A 14,512-nucleotide genomic window follows, 5' to 3' on the forward strand; every position below is an offset into this window, starting at 1 on the left:
TTGCCCAGCACTAATTTTTACTTACAAATGCAACCAAAATATCTGTGAATCTCTGTCCCAATTGGAACATTTACAAACTAACAAAAATACACTTTTCTTTAAATAAAGAAAAATGAATAATGAGGGGCAAAATGTCACATAAAATCAAGCTTATGATTGCAACGCTCAAAGTCTTTCAGTATTTTGTGCCAAAATGTGCAAAAGTGACAATCACTGAGATAGTTTTAGGAAAAAAAACTATTAAATTGAAAAAAAAAATCATCTCATTCACTTTTAACAGATAAAAAATGCTACTTTGGGGAAAATGCGTAGATGGACTATACATCAAGAATATTAAGATAGTTTCAAAATAAAGGTACCTCAATTTGTTTTTTTATGTGTGGCATCGATGCATCGGATTGTTAGAAATAAAATCAATGTATCGCTTCATATCGATGTATTTTTACACCTCTAATGAGTAGTACAGTATGAGTATAGCAGTATTGCTTACGAAAAGATCCTGCAGCGTTTATTCGATGGACACATTATTATGCCATGAGCTTCCGGAAAAGAGGGGTTATCCAACGAAGATAAAAAAGCCTTGTTTTATAAAAAAATGTCCAAAAGCAGTTTAATATGCAAATACAAATATGCTTATTTAAGGGCATTCCAGTTAACGGCTATCATTTTGTTATGATGACGTCACATTGTAAAAAAAATGCATCCTGAAGTAAAAACAACTTGGTTTAGTTAGTTAATTCAACCTACTATTTTACATATTTACCTGCAAGAAGTTGACATAACTTTTTAATAGTGATGCTCAATGCCGATCTTCATTAAAAATACATGGCCGATCACTATTCTGAATCGGACAGCCGATCTTATTCACAGCTATTTCATGTACATGGCCGTAGCTACCATTGAGGACACCGAGGTCATGTCCTCGGTAGTTTTTCTTGAAGTTTCGTTTCATTTTGATGTGAAAATAGCAGACAAAACAATTATCCTTGCATCTACGGACCATCACTAGCAGTGATGGAAATAACGGCGTTATAAATAAACGTCGTTACTAACGGTGCTATTTTTTCAGTAACGAGTAATCAAATACATTTCCGCTGTTACTGATATTAAAATGTTGCGCGTTAATCTCACTGAAGCGAGTAGACTATCAGACAGGCAATGTTTTTCTCTTCAACTGATGATGATTGTGATTGGCCTGTGTATGTTAGAGGGGGTGGGACAACCACATAACCAATGATGATTGGCTGAATTTTCATTGTTAGCCAACCAGAAGCAGGCTTAGTTCATAGACTGTATAAACATGCACAGTCCGAGCAGTGCCGTGTTGCCAACTTGATGATGACTTTGTCTCTAGATTTAGCAATTTTTAAACCTCTTTAGCGACTTAAAAAAAGCGAAAAAGGACAAATCTAGCGATCTTTTCGAGACACCCCTCGCTGCAGCCTGCAGCGCAATGACGTAGTGGATTAATCCAATACGTAGTGGATGTTCAAACACGCATGCGCAGTGAATATAATGTTACGCGCATGCGCGGTGCTGTGTTGTTGTTGATGAACAATCGCACGTGCTTTGGTATTTCAAGAAGAATCTGCCGAAAAACGAAGGATTATTTAACAACAGTGATTGTATAAAGGTAGGTAATTAATCTTTATTTACTGATTTGTTGTTTCAACATGTATAGTCTTGTGTACCGTTAGTGTTATGTGTCCGAAGCGGTATAAAGGTGACTTAATATGCTAACAGCGATTCTCATTTTAATCATAACGTTAACGTAACGTTACTTCAGAACATAATGCCACGCGTGGACAGACTGCAGGTCTAATGTAAAACTAACCTGATTTTGCTAGGCTAACTAATGCTTTTTTTTAGGCTAACTAATGCTATTGCATTGTTCTAGATGAATGTTTTTTTAAAGGACAGTTGCCCAGTAATAGGTGCACATACTGTAACCAGTGTCACTTAATCTTAAATTAATACATCTGGATTGGATTTTTTTTATAAAAGAGACTTAGTACTTGTATGTTAACAATCCTTTGCATTTTTATTTGAAAAGTTCAACTTAATGAGATTTGACTGTTTTCTTGTAGATTTGACTGGATTTGGCAAGATGCCCTTGCTCATTAAAGAAGATGGAGATGTGGCTTTTATCAGACTGTTGACATGCCAGCTTTTTCACTATGCTGTTAGTAAAGCATCTTTCAGAGAAAAGGCTCCTGTAGTCTGGCTTGACAGTAAGTTATTTAATTTAAAAAAAAATTCCATAGCTCAATTAGAGCATTACATTATTAGCAAATATCATCAGGTAACACACATACTAATTAAAGCATGTCACTGTAAGTCACTTTGGATAAAAGCATCTGCCAAACGTGTGTGTGTGTGTGTGTGTGTGTGTGTGTGTGTGTGTGTGTGTGTGTGTGTGTGTGTGTGTGTGTGTGTGTGTGTGTGTGTGTGTGCTTATAGTAACAGTGTTTTTATTCTAAATTCATATAAAGTATCCCTAGATTTAGACTATACATTTAAGTTAATTTTTAATATTTACTTCTCTTTGTTAAAATAGGTGTTGTCAACTGGAACACATTCTCCGGGGTGTAGAGATTTATTTACAGACTGTCCACCAGGTCGAGTTGGAGGAAGGGTGTCCCAGGGATGAATTGTTCATCTATTCTGCATCAGTAAAGCAGTGGTGGCGTGGCACTGACTTTAAACTATTTAAGATCAAACTGTGACAAAAGCTTTACCTGTGCTGACTGCAGTCAGTTATATGTGACCCTGCCTGTGAAAAAACAGTATAAGTCTTGAAATGTAATTATGATATAATGAGCATCAAAGTGTTATTTTCATTACTTTCACATTGATTTTGACATTTGACATGATTTTACTCAGTCAACCCCACACACCCAGCCAACTTTTTCTTTGAACTTTTGCCCTTTGGCCGGCGCTACAAAGCACTGAACACTATAAACAACAGTTTGTTCCTCAGGTTATATACCTAAACAATTAAAGCACCCATAACTTCCACACCTGTCATAACTGTATATTGTTTATAATCACCACATACTGTACATCTGAAACTACCATTCTTAACTATGCTACTGTAAATATCACCTATTATCTATCTGTACAACAACAGCATCTGCACATCCACACAGGCATCACTACACACAATTGTAAAAAAGGAGAATATATATATATATATATATATATATATATATATATATATATATATATATATATATATATATATATATATATATATACTTATATATACTTACTGTACCATGCTGCTTATTTAAATTATTTTTGTTTTTATATTACTAGTGTGTTATTGTCTTTAATTTAACTTAGTCATTCTATTTATGTCCGTAACATGTCACCAAGACAAATTCCTTGTATGTGACAAAAACATACTTGGCAATAAAGCTGATTCTGATTCAATATTAAAGATATCAATGTTTTTTTACAGAATGTTGTTTACATTATGTAGAATGAGTTAATGTAGAAAACAGTAAATCACAGAAAGATGACTAGCTGAGTTTTCACTAAGTTCATGTTTAGGCCTAATGTTTATTGTTAAAATGTTTTAATATTTGCAGTCACTGATCATCAGTGAATTGAATAAGCTGTGGGGTAAAAGTTAAATAAACAAACAACTTAAATAAATGACAAGTTATTTTTGTTTCCATTTAACAGTAACTTGAATAGATATATATATATAATAGAATATTTTTTAAATAACTCCAATACAACACTCAAATAAATGATTGATTAAAATGTTACATGTATCATTGCTAATATACCTTATCTTGTTGTTTAAAGATGATTGTTTAATACATCTTAACATTACCACATGTTAAGATAATACATTACACAATGCTAAAAATTTAAATGAGTATACAGTCCCTTACGAAAATTAACCATGGTTTTATTGTGGTAAAAGTGTAGTAACCATAGTTTTTGGTGTGATTATCAGCAAAACCATGGTTTTACTACACTAACCATTGTTTAACTATTGTTTTTGAAAACCATGGTTATCAAAACTATTGTTATTTTGTGGTTACCATGGTTTTACTACAGTACCATGTTTTTTTTGGTTTTAACTGTAGTAAAACCATAGTTAATTTTCGTAAGGGGTAACTTTACCCTACTCATTCAATACGATCAGCTTTTATGGATAAATTATGTGAAAATAACTGCACTGAACACGCGAAAACATGGTATTATTTTGCACGTGGGTATCCACGTAAACTTATAACTAAGCTAGGACAACAGCACGTTTATCGGCATTTGACGGCAAGCGTGTTAATGTTTGTGTTTAAATACACAACCGAGCACTGGATTTGGATTTATATTCACTGCGCATGCGTGTTTGAACATCCACTACGTACTGGATTAATCCACCACGTCATCGCGCTGCAAGCTGCAGCGAGGACTTCTTGATCTTTTCTGGCGTGGTTGGATACAGACGCGAGAGCATGTATCATTCTCTCCACTCAACGAGCAGGGTGCTGCTGCTAAACACTCACAGGCAGCCCGGTCCACACATGCAGTCTGCCCGAGTCGCAGACACCCGCAAGTACAAAGCACAAAGTATGATAAGCACTGCTTTTATACCAGAATAGTATGCAAGAAAGGCAAGAATGTTTATGCAAGAATGTTTTTTTTAATGGTTATGCAGCAAATAGCCTACAACATGGGATGCAATACAGCTACCAATTAGATTCAAACCTACACTACTGTTCAAAAGTTTAAGGTCACTTGACTAAATGTGAACTATGATCTTAAAAATCATTTAATCTGAAGGCGCATGGTTAAATGCTTGAAATTACTTTTGTAGACAAAAAATATACCTGTGCCAAACTGACTAGTAATTTTTGTTAATAATTTTTAGAAAACAAAAAATGTATTTTTGAAATAGATGACTTACACTGAATATTGAAGAAAAATCAGCCAATAAGAGCCCATATTATATATAAACTCCTTCTATACTTTTAAAAATTCATCCTAAATTGAACATTTAAGAAGCTTCTTGAAAAATGACATAGTTTTGCAGTTTATTTTGGATGCTTTTAGTCACCAACAAAATTCTCACAGACACAGTTACATTTGTGCTATGTCGTAGTTTGGACATGTTTATTATTATTTTTCTGTAATATGGAAAAAATATAAATAATTAAAAAAAAAATTTAGGGGTTGTCCTCGGTATTTGAAAAATCCTGGCTACGGCCTTGTTCATGTACTACGGCTTTTAATCAGTAAGTTTAATCAGTACTTTTTAAAACAACTTTAAACTTATAAAAACAAGTTAAAATTGTTTAACTTAATATTTTAAGCTAAAGTAACATAAAATATATGTTGATTTAACAAAATACTGCATTTTTTTACAGTGCACGTGATGAACATTCATTCATACTATCCATTATCCACTTTAACAGTCGATGAGTAGAAACATCTAATTCTGACCAGGGTGTGCGTCGCTGGTCTCTTTCAATGAGGTTGTTAGGAGGCGTTCCTAATTCTGGTTGTCCTAGCAATGGCGCATTCACACCGGCCGTGGTAGAGGCGGCAAAAACGCGTTATTCGCGCGTAGTTGGACGCTTGAACATTTGAGTTTACTCACTTCATTCACGCGTGAAATTCTACTCATTCGTGACATTCACGTGGAAATACGCGCCGTGGGAGGGGCTTCTGCGACTCCGCTGATACTCTGCTAGCTTCCTGTAATCACGTCACTACTACAGCAAGGTCCTGATTAGTTAATGCGGCGTGGAAATCTGCCAAAGTTCAGATTTTTCAACTTGTGCGTTCTGCACCATTCCCGCCACGCCTTCCATGTGTACCGCGCCGCAGGATGCTAATGTGCGTCTTTGCATTGACTTCACATTTAAATCAGTCACGCTTGTCACCTCTACCGCGTCTGGTGTGAACCCTGCATAACAGTCCTAAAAAAAGTCGCTCATCCTTTGCATAAAGTTAAACTGTTAAAGTTTAACATGCCCACTCCCTGGTGCTGTCGTTCATGTTGCCAGAAATCGCAAAGCTACCATTGAAATGAATGGGATCGCGTCACTCCGCCATATCTAGTCAAAGGCGGTGTGCACGTAGCTTTATAGACCAAAAACATATGCAAACACAAATGCTTGACCATTAGATGAATCTATGGATTGAATGCTGCCTTCAGTGATCCACGCATTAGTATTTTTGGAAAGGACTTGGAGTTGCTTTGGAAAAGACATTTCTGTCATAAACAAACTAAAATTTAAGATGTGCTTTGTTATTTGCTAAGGAAATTCTTGTGGCACTTTTTCTAAGTCTCTCAATATATCTGTTTATGTACAAAATTTTAACACTTGTTTTTAAAGTGAATGACTTACTGAGAGGCATTTTAATACCATAAAAACTCTTGCTGATTATCAACTAGTGTTGCACTGATGTCATCTACCAAATGGATCATTTAACGAAACTTCAAAAGACTCAAGTCATTGAACCTCCACACTCCAAGATCAGCTCACTTGCCTTTCATTTCAACCACCCTAAAAACCTGCACATCCCACAATACCACCGTGGCTTAACGCAGCCATCTGTGCATTTGAAGGGAGTGAGAATTGCACAAGGGGAGCAGCACCAGAATAACTGCACACCGCCGCATGAAAGGTGTTAAGTCAAGAAATAAGGTCACAGGTTGAAAAAAACTACATCAGTTTACATCAGCAACCCAAACACATAACACATTCCCATCTAAACAACAGAAATGGCTTTTTTTGGGAGGGGCAACAAATGGCCACTTCAACACTTCACATGTGCTCTCAAACGCTTGAGAGATAATTGGTAGGGAGTTGGCTTTGAATGGCTAAGAGCTTATTTAAAAAAAAAACAAGCCAAATTCCTGGCATCTCTCGGGTTCTATCTCATCCCACCCGAGTGCGGTCCGATGAACAGCTTTGGATCGGGAGGTCATCTTTTCTGGCAGGTCTTAAGAGGCTGAAGTGGGCAGAGCAGGGAAGCGGCCCTCTTACTGTGACAGTGAGAGCCGAGTCGAGCTCAGGGGCTACGGTCGGAGACTCTCTCCTTTTCATTTACTAATTAGGCATGCAAATGAAATCTTAACAGTGCACAGACGTGGTTCTCGAGGGAGCCTGCTTTGGCATTAGCTCTCGATTAATCTTGATCCGTTCAGAGGGGCAAAAAATTAAGCGTGAGCCAGCAGGATCTAAAAACTGTGACTGCCCTGCAATTAAAATGCCAACACTTTACAATAGAGTTTTATTTGGTAATATTAGTTGATGAATTGGCTAACAGTGAACAATACTTCTACAGCATTTATTAATCGTAGTTTATGTTAATTTTAGCATTTACTAATACATGTTTAGGTTGTAACTGTTAAGATTAGTTAAAAAGCACCAATGGTCCAATTCACGATTTTACGTTTCCTTTGGTGTGTAAGTGTGTATTAGTACATGCTAACGATACGCAAAATGTACAAATCCCAAAGTAAACAATGACGCGAGTTATCGTCTCCAACGTAAATCTCTTTTCTTGGACTACAACAAGCACACAGATTGTAGGCAACAGTTTACTTCCAGGGATCGGTGATGTAGAGAAGAGTGACATTATCATAATTCCTCCCGCTTTGGACTCACAGCCTGTAAGTAAAATCCTGTTAGCATTGCATTGTGAGCGAATATTTCAAACATGCTAAGGAGCGTCACATATACGGCTGACGTCCACTAAAAATACGTGGCCGATCACTATTCTGAATCGGACGGCCGATCTTATTCACAGCTATTTCATGTACTGCGGCTTTTGATCAGTAAGTCCTTATCGATCTAAAATAACTGTTAGTTTGAGTCGTTTATAACATGCAATTGAAAAAGAAACACTCGTCAAACATAATTATTAAACATATTCTTTATTATCATGAAAATACCTGAAAAGGTTTGAAGAACAGCAATATAAATATATCCTTTTCCTGGAGCTGCGTGCCATCATAGCTGCATGTGTATTGTTCTTTGTCTACAGCGCATTTTGAGTATCTGCATGAGAGCGCCCCCCGGCTTTTGGATGTAGCGGCATTTCACCGTAATTCATTGAAAAGCATAGCAAGCATTATCGGCCGATCGATCGGAGCATCCCTAGTTATCGGAAAGATTCGATAAAGCTAATCTTTCTTTTATAAATCTGATTAAACTAAAGACTCTTCTGAGATATAAAGGATGTAATACTACTCTATATGTACTCCAGATTAACATCAGAAATGCAGAAACAGCGTGTGTTAAGTGAGCTTTAAATGTCTCACCTTTAGCAGGTCCTGTGTGTCATCCATGCAGTAGACACGGATGTTGTACTCGAGGGTGGAACAGTAGGCGGGAGCAAACAGCAGCAGTTTTAGACGCTTGGCTGCAGCCATGCTGAGCGACTCCCCCACCAAAGCAAAGCGACCCAACTGCTCGGTGAAGACCCGGCACGTCTCCGCTTCCAGTTGGCAGTAATAGGGCTCAGACACCACATCCTCCCCCAACTGAAGAACATCCTGATGAACCAATGAAAACGGCACAAGGATTAGATGACAGATACAGGTTGTGCGTTTTTTACATTTAACAGAGGATTTTATGCTGTTTTGGCGCTGTCCGAGTGCTGAAACGGCTCTCTGCACGTTGGTAAATTCTTTATCTCTTGTTTGTATTTTTAAAGTACAAACCTTTTCTTGCATATTTGCAAATTATTTTATGAGATTACAATGATTATGTAGGATATCAATACATTTACAGCAATTAAAAGCCTGCTATTTTTACTTCCATGACTAAAAGAAAACTGCTTTTGAAGGTTTTAATCCAAAAAATAACAATTTTGATCTTAAAATGGGGGTCTTCTTCCTCCGCTTAGTTTTTCAGTTTACAAAATCTGTCATCTAAATAGGGATTAGACATAGCGCAAGCACAACTGACTTTTAAAGGGGATAAGCATTGGTTTATTGCACGATACGCCCAAAACACACCCATTACTCATTAAAAAAATAGGAACAACCCTTTTCGACCGTGCGCTCGGCGCACAAAACCATTTTTCCCGTCGTTAAATTAGTAAAAGTGGATTTGGACACACCCGTTTGCATCGTGCGCTTTAGACCATGCGCTTAGATAGTTAAAATAGGGCCCTATGAGTTTGAGTTGTTTATAATGTGCATTTAAAAAAACAACACTCATCAAACATAATCATTCAAAATATTATTTATTTATTATCAGAGATATTAATATGCCTCTAGACATTTCCTGAAACAGCGTTTTGTAATGGTACTTCTTCTGCAGCACAAATGGAGTTTCTGCATGAGAGCGCCCTCTGGCTTTTGGATGTAGCTGCATTTCATCGTAATTCATTAAAGGACAAGTTCGGTATTTTACACTTAAAGCCCTGTTTTCAGATTGTTTATGATGAAATAGAACGATTTTGACTGAAATTTCGACATATGCGGCTGCCCCGAGAATTTTCGGGTGTTTGTGTTTCACCTCCCACCTCTACAATGGGTTGATAGGTGCACTGGAACAATCCTTCCTAAAATACATTAAACTTTCGTTTACAAAGACGTGAAACTCACCGAGTGGTCAGGGGTGTTCACTGATATGCTCACAGAAAAATTGCTGCAAAAGATGCTTTCCAACAGGTGTTTTGGCATTCGTTGTTAACTTGTGGACCTATTTTTCCAAACGCCTCCACCAGTACATTCTTCCGTTGAGAGCTTGAATAATAAACACTCCAGCCCAGGTGGTGGCGCTAATCCGCCATTGCCAATTGCAAGAATAGAAACAACGTTCCCGGCGGCGGAGTAATACCGTACCTCACAGCACATCTAATACAAGTCAATGGAGTTGGCAAAAACTACGATAAAATCTGTTGGAATGCGTATTTTGCAGCGATTTTTGTGTAAGCATATCAGTGAACACCCCTGACCACTCGGTGAGTTTCATGTCTTTGTAAACGAAAGTTTAATGCATTTTAGGAAGGATTGTTCCAGTGCACCTATCAACCCATTGTAGAGGTGGGAGGTGAAACACAAACACCCGAAAATTCTCGGGGCAGACGCATATGTCGAAATTTCAGTCAATCTGAAAACAGGGCTTTAAGTGTAAAATACCGAACTTGTCCTTTAAAATAAATTCATTCAGAAAATGCCCATTTGCACGATTAATCGTCACAGCCCTACTATATAGTATGGAAGTAGGTGGTTTCAGACGCAGCCTATCAGTGTGTGTTTCCTGGGAATCGAACCCACAACCTTTTTCGCTGCTAATGCAGTGCTGTACCAACTGAGTTATAGGAACTCAGGAAAGGGTTTATTAGAGGGATGGTGCACTCTTGCCCCGAGGCTGTTCAGTGTCAGGTTTTAGTTACAATGAAGTGATTTGGCTGAGCAGTAATGGAATGATTCGCATAATGATCAGTGTTCTGTGCTCTAATGAGACACTAATAGCAGGGGTTCATCCTGAACGCTCACACATGACAGTGCCCACTAAGAGATATATGAGCTCGCCTTCCTTCTGCTTACAAGGAGAGAACAAATCATTTGATATTTATGGACTCTGCTTACTATTCAAAAAATTTCGAAAAGTTTATTCGAAAACAAGGAAATTGAGCTATTATAATCCTAAATATTTTGTATGTAGTGTTCTGTAGTTAAAGTCTCATATTATTTGAATATTTGACATGATCTCACTCAGTCATTATGACGGTTATATCTTCACATAATGTTCTTTACAATATGTAGGAAGATTTACAGTAAATCACTAAAAATGGCTGGGTTTTCACCGACTGGGTGACATTTTGTGAGTATTTTAGTGTTTCTGACTTGCAGATGGAAATTAGGTGAGACTGAATGGAAAGGGTGTTAAGGACCTGGGGATATTGTGAGTGGTTGCCAAGGAAATGCTATTCAGTTGCTAAGGGGTTTTGGGTTGTATGTAACATGCTGTTATTCAGTAGGTTGCTTGAGGGTTACATGTTGCCCAAATGATATACAGATCAATACAGATTGCAAGGCCGTAACCACATCTTGTATATTAAAAATATCAAAGTCCCTATATGTCTATTGTGGCCATGGCCCTGACAGATGGTTAAGTCCTCTCCTTTAACATATTCTGTGAATTATTTGAGAACCATTTACGATTAAAAAAAGTTGCCATTTTTGATTTTTACAAAAATATTTTATGCCTTCCAGAAAATGTTAAATGAACATACAATATATCAAATGAAAGATCAGACCCTCTGCTTTCAAACAAAAAGAAACATTTCAATCTACCTTATTTGTTCTCTTTTTATCACCTCTCAAATATGAGTAGGTTTCTTAAAAAAATTTGAGCAAAAAGCTGAGATAATTGCATTTTTGTGAAGGACTTCTGATAGAGATCAAATTCAGAACTATCATCAAAACATACAAGGAGCTTGAACTGTTTGCCCTAAGGGGTAGTTTCAGGGTTTTAAAAGTTGGGTAAGAGCACCACCTGGTGGATAATAGCAGAAATATGAATTGCCGGAAAAACTTGTCACTAGTCATGGCAGGGAAACGTTTTCTCTGGGAAAGAGTTAAAAAAAAGGTTGGCTTTGCAGCCAAAACTAAATATTTTTTTGACCTTTAAAAGACTTTTAAAGGAATAGTTTACCCCCCAAAAAATTATTTAATTTAATTTACGTTGTAACAAACCTGTATATATGTCTATGTTCTGCTAAACACAAAGAATGATATTTTGAGCACTGTTTTGTAACCTTTTTTAACTATTCAAAACAAATTCAAGTTAATAAAGGATAGTAATAATAAAAGAAAAGGCAATTTTTGTGTACCATACTCACGCACCTCACAAAAACAAAAAGGGTTTATGGTAATTGGGATCAGTTTATGGAACTCCACAATTTACACACTCCACCTCTAAAGGTGTAAGATTAAAAATGTAGGAATTTATTTCTCCGTCACAACCCCATTTCTATCCTGTACCATCTGAATTACAGTGCTCATTGACTATTGGCAGGTTGTTTATCCAGTACAGTGGGGGTTCAAGGTGGTCTTCTGATTGGTCAGTTTGAAAGTATCATGTTAGGTTTAGTGACATGGTCAAGAAAAGGGTTAAAAGACAATGTTTGGGCTTCTTCTGAGCTTCTGCTCTTCTGCTTCTTCTGGCTGGTCTCATTGAGCTCTGCTTTTGGACGCGGCTTAATTTACCTGAGACCCGATGCTGCTATTATTACACCCGACCCGTGTCCTAGGCACACGTGAAAGTTTTAGACCCGAACCCGATCGGGTCTCGGGTCGGACCTCAGGTTTTCAGATCCAAGTGGAACCGTGAAGTTTAGCAATGCTCTCCGACATATTGTGTACGAAACCCGGGAACGGTTGCAGTTTTGTTCTTCTTTCGAAACCTGAGATCCCTTTCAAAGGTTCTTAATGGAATCATATAGCCAGACACAGAACCTTTATTTTTAAGAGAATTAACTTATTCATGGTTTGTCACATGCAACATGGAAATCATATGGGAAATGTATTTAATTGGATGTAAAAATCTAGACGGTCAGCATGGATTCCATCATGTGTGAAAATGTTTTAAACTGGTTAGAAAAGGCATTCTGTCGGAAAACAGGCCAAAGCTACAGTGAAAGTGTCATTTCTCTCACAGTCTATGGTCAGATACAATCACATAATAGTTCCCCAGAGTCAGTTTAATTAGAGAAAGGCAAGTGGGACCTGTGGAGACCGAACCTTGTGCAGGAACCTCATCAGAAAGACTCCACACATACACATCTCTCTCTCTCTCTCTCTCTCTCTCTCTCTCACCATTATCTAATCAAATACAGAGAAACGGCCCTACTGTCACGCACCTCGGGATCCCAGCCAGGAAATTACATCCAGCAATCAATAAAATAAGCCGCTATCTTCATCAGTGAAATTAGTATTGGCACTGGCCGTTTTCCATTTGACCACAATGAAGTCTCATTTTTTTCCATTATAATTTTTTTGAAATGACTCAAAAAAATTCACCCCGCAGTTCGATAACGACGCAGACTATATTTCATTCTCCTCCGCTTGTGTTTCGCTGATGTGCGTCCTCTGGAGAAATTAATTGCTTTGAGTCTGACTGCCAGGGCTTCTATCAGAACAAACTCGCCTGTGTTTTTTCTCCTGCGTCTGCAATACCTGGCCAAGAACGGTGACCTGCCGCCGACGGGCTATATTTGGGCCGGGGAATGATTAAAAGTGCTCCTCTAAGACAGGCCTATTCATTCTTCAGCGGACCCACTGCTGACACACCAAGGAGCTTGAATAATTTATGCAGGGTATCGAACATGAAAGAAGACCTTCGCTCTCTTTCTCCTTCCTTCCTCCCAAAGTTCCTACTCTTCCTGATCTCTCCCCGGTCTTGACCCCGACGCAGTTTAGCGACATTCGGAGGAGCCGGGAGCACTTAAAGGTGGGTGCGAATGGCCGTTGGATGGAATGAGGAAAGATCAGTACAATTAAATGGAGATTAAATGTGCAGGTATGAGGATAAGTGAAATGAGGGCTACGCTGATGGAAACACTCAGAGTTTTATTGTCTGAGAGACTATTTGAAATGATTATGATGATACAGCCCATTTAGCGCCATACGAATTCAATAGGGAGATGACGCAAGAGAGCGAGACGGAGATGAGAAAGGGTAAGAAAGGTGAGCGTACAGCATGAATTCATTAGCCACCGCCACCGACTCAATGCTTATTAAAGTGAGGCACAATCACATAGAGAAGATTATGACACTGGTTTACAAAATACTTGAATGGGGGTCAATGACTACATTCAAGGTACACTCTTAAATTGAGCTTTAAAAAAGAACTACGACAGTTAAGGGTAAAACAAATGTTTGTATAAAATACAAAACACACACATACACACCTATGGCATCGTTTGGCGTCCTAATATATGAGAGTGTAGACTTGCCATTAGCCAAGATTTAAATGCAAACCCTCACCTCCCAGGTTCCTTCATAGGACTGCTTCTTCAGACGGATGGCCCAGTTCTCCAGGCAGGCATCGAAGCAGTGGTCCATGCTGAGGATGACCGGCCGGGTGAGCACCACACCGGGCGGGCCGCAGCTCACCACGGGGCTTAGCAGTGTCTGGCAACCAGCCAGGGGCAACCTAGAGGGGAGCAAATGGTCAAGTATGGTCAAGTGTTCGGTCCTGAATGGATTAACATGTCAAGCACAGAGCAGAACCCTTTTAGGAGACAAGGTTCCTCTATTAATCAGACCTCTGGGGCTATGATCTGACTTTATACTCCAGGAAGGAGAAAGTGGCAAACAGGGCATGAGTACACTCTAAAAAATGCTGGGTTATGTTCAACCCAGCGCTGGGTCACAAAGAGACGAACCCAACACGTAAGGTTGTAATTTTACCTATGCTGTGCTGTTTTAACCCATTGTTGGGTCAAATATAATCATTTTCTGGGTTAAAACCTTAACTGGCTGGAGCAGGACACCTGAGTTTCAATATTTAGCATGTAC

At 38.3% G+C, this 14,512-nt stretch overlaps 1 protein-coding gene and 1 long non-coding RNA gene across 6 annotated transcripts in view; one reads left to right on the forward strand and one right to left on the reverse strand.

Annotated features, from left to right (window-relative positions):
- unc5a (unc-5 netrin receptor A) overlaps positions 1 to 14,512 on the reverse strand; it is a 294,167-nt gene that overhangs the window by 34,743 nt on the left and 244,912 nt on the right. For all 5 annotated transcript variants that reach the window (XM_055179088.2, XM_055179086.2, XM_055179084.2 and 2 more), the window contains 2 exons: positions 13,979 to 14,147; positions 8,294 to 8,527 (listed from right to left, as the gene is read on the reverse strand). In XM_055179088.2, the coding sequence (XP_055035063.1) occupies positions 8,294 to 8,527; positions 13,979 to 14,147 (403 nt within the window). The remainder of the gene's footprint in view (positions 1 to 8,293; positions 8,528 to 13,978; positions 14,148 to 14,512) is intronic.
- Positions 1,457 to 3,018, forward strand: LOC129452946 (uncharacterized). The gene is made up of 3 exons (XR_008647328.2): positions 1,457 to 1,633; positions 2,088 to 2,231; positions 2,558 to 3,018. It is a non-coding gene; the product is annotated as an uncharacterized lncRNA (long non-coding RNA).

The sequence above is a fragment of the Misgurnus anguillicaudatus genome, chromosome 16 (genome assembly GCF_027580225.2).
Source record: "Misgurnus anguillicaudatus chromosome 16, ASM2758022v2, whole genome shotgun sequence".
Taxonomy (NCBI): Eukaryota; Metazoa; Chordata; class Actinopteri; order Cypriniformes; family Cobitidae; genus Misgurnus; species Misgurnus anguillicaudatus.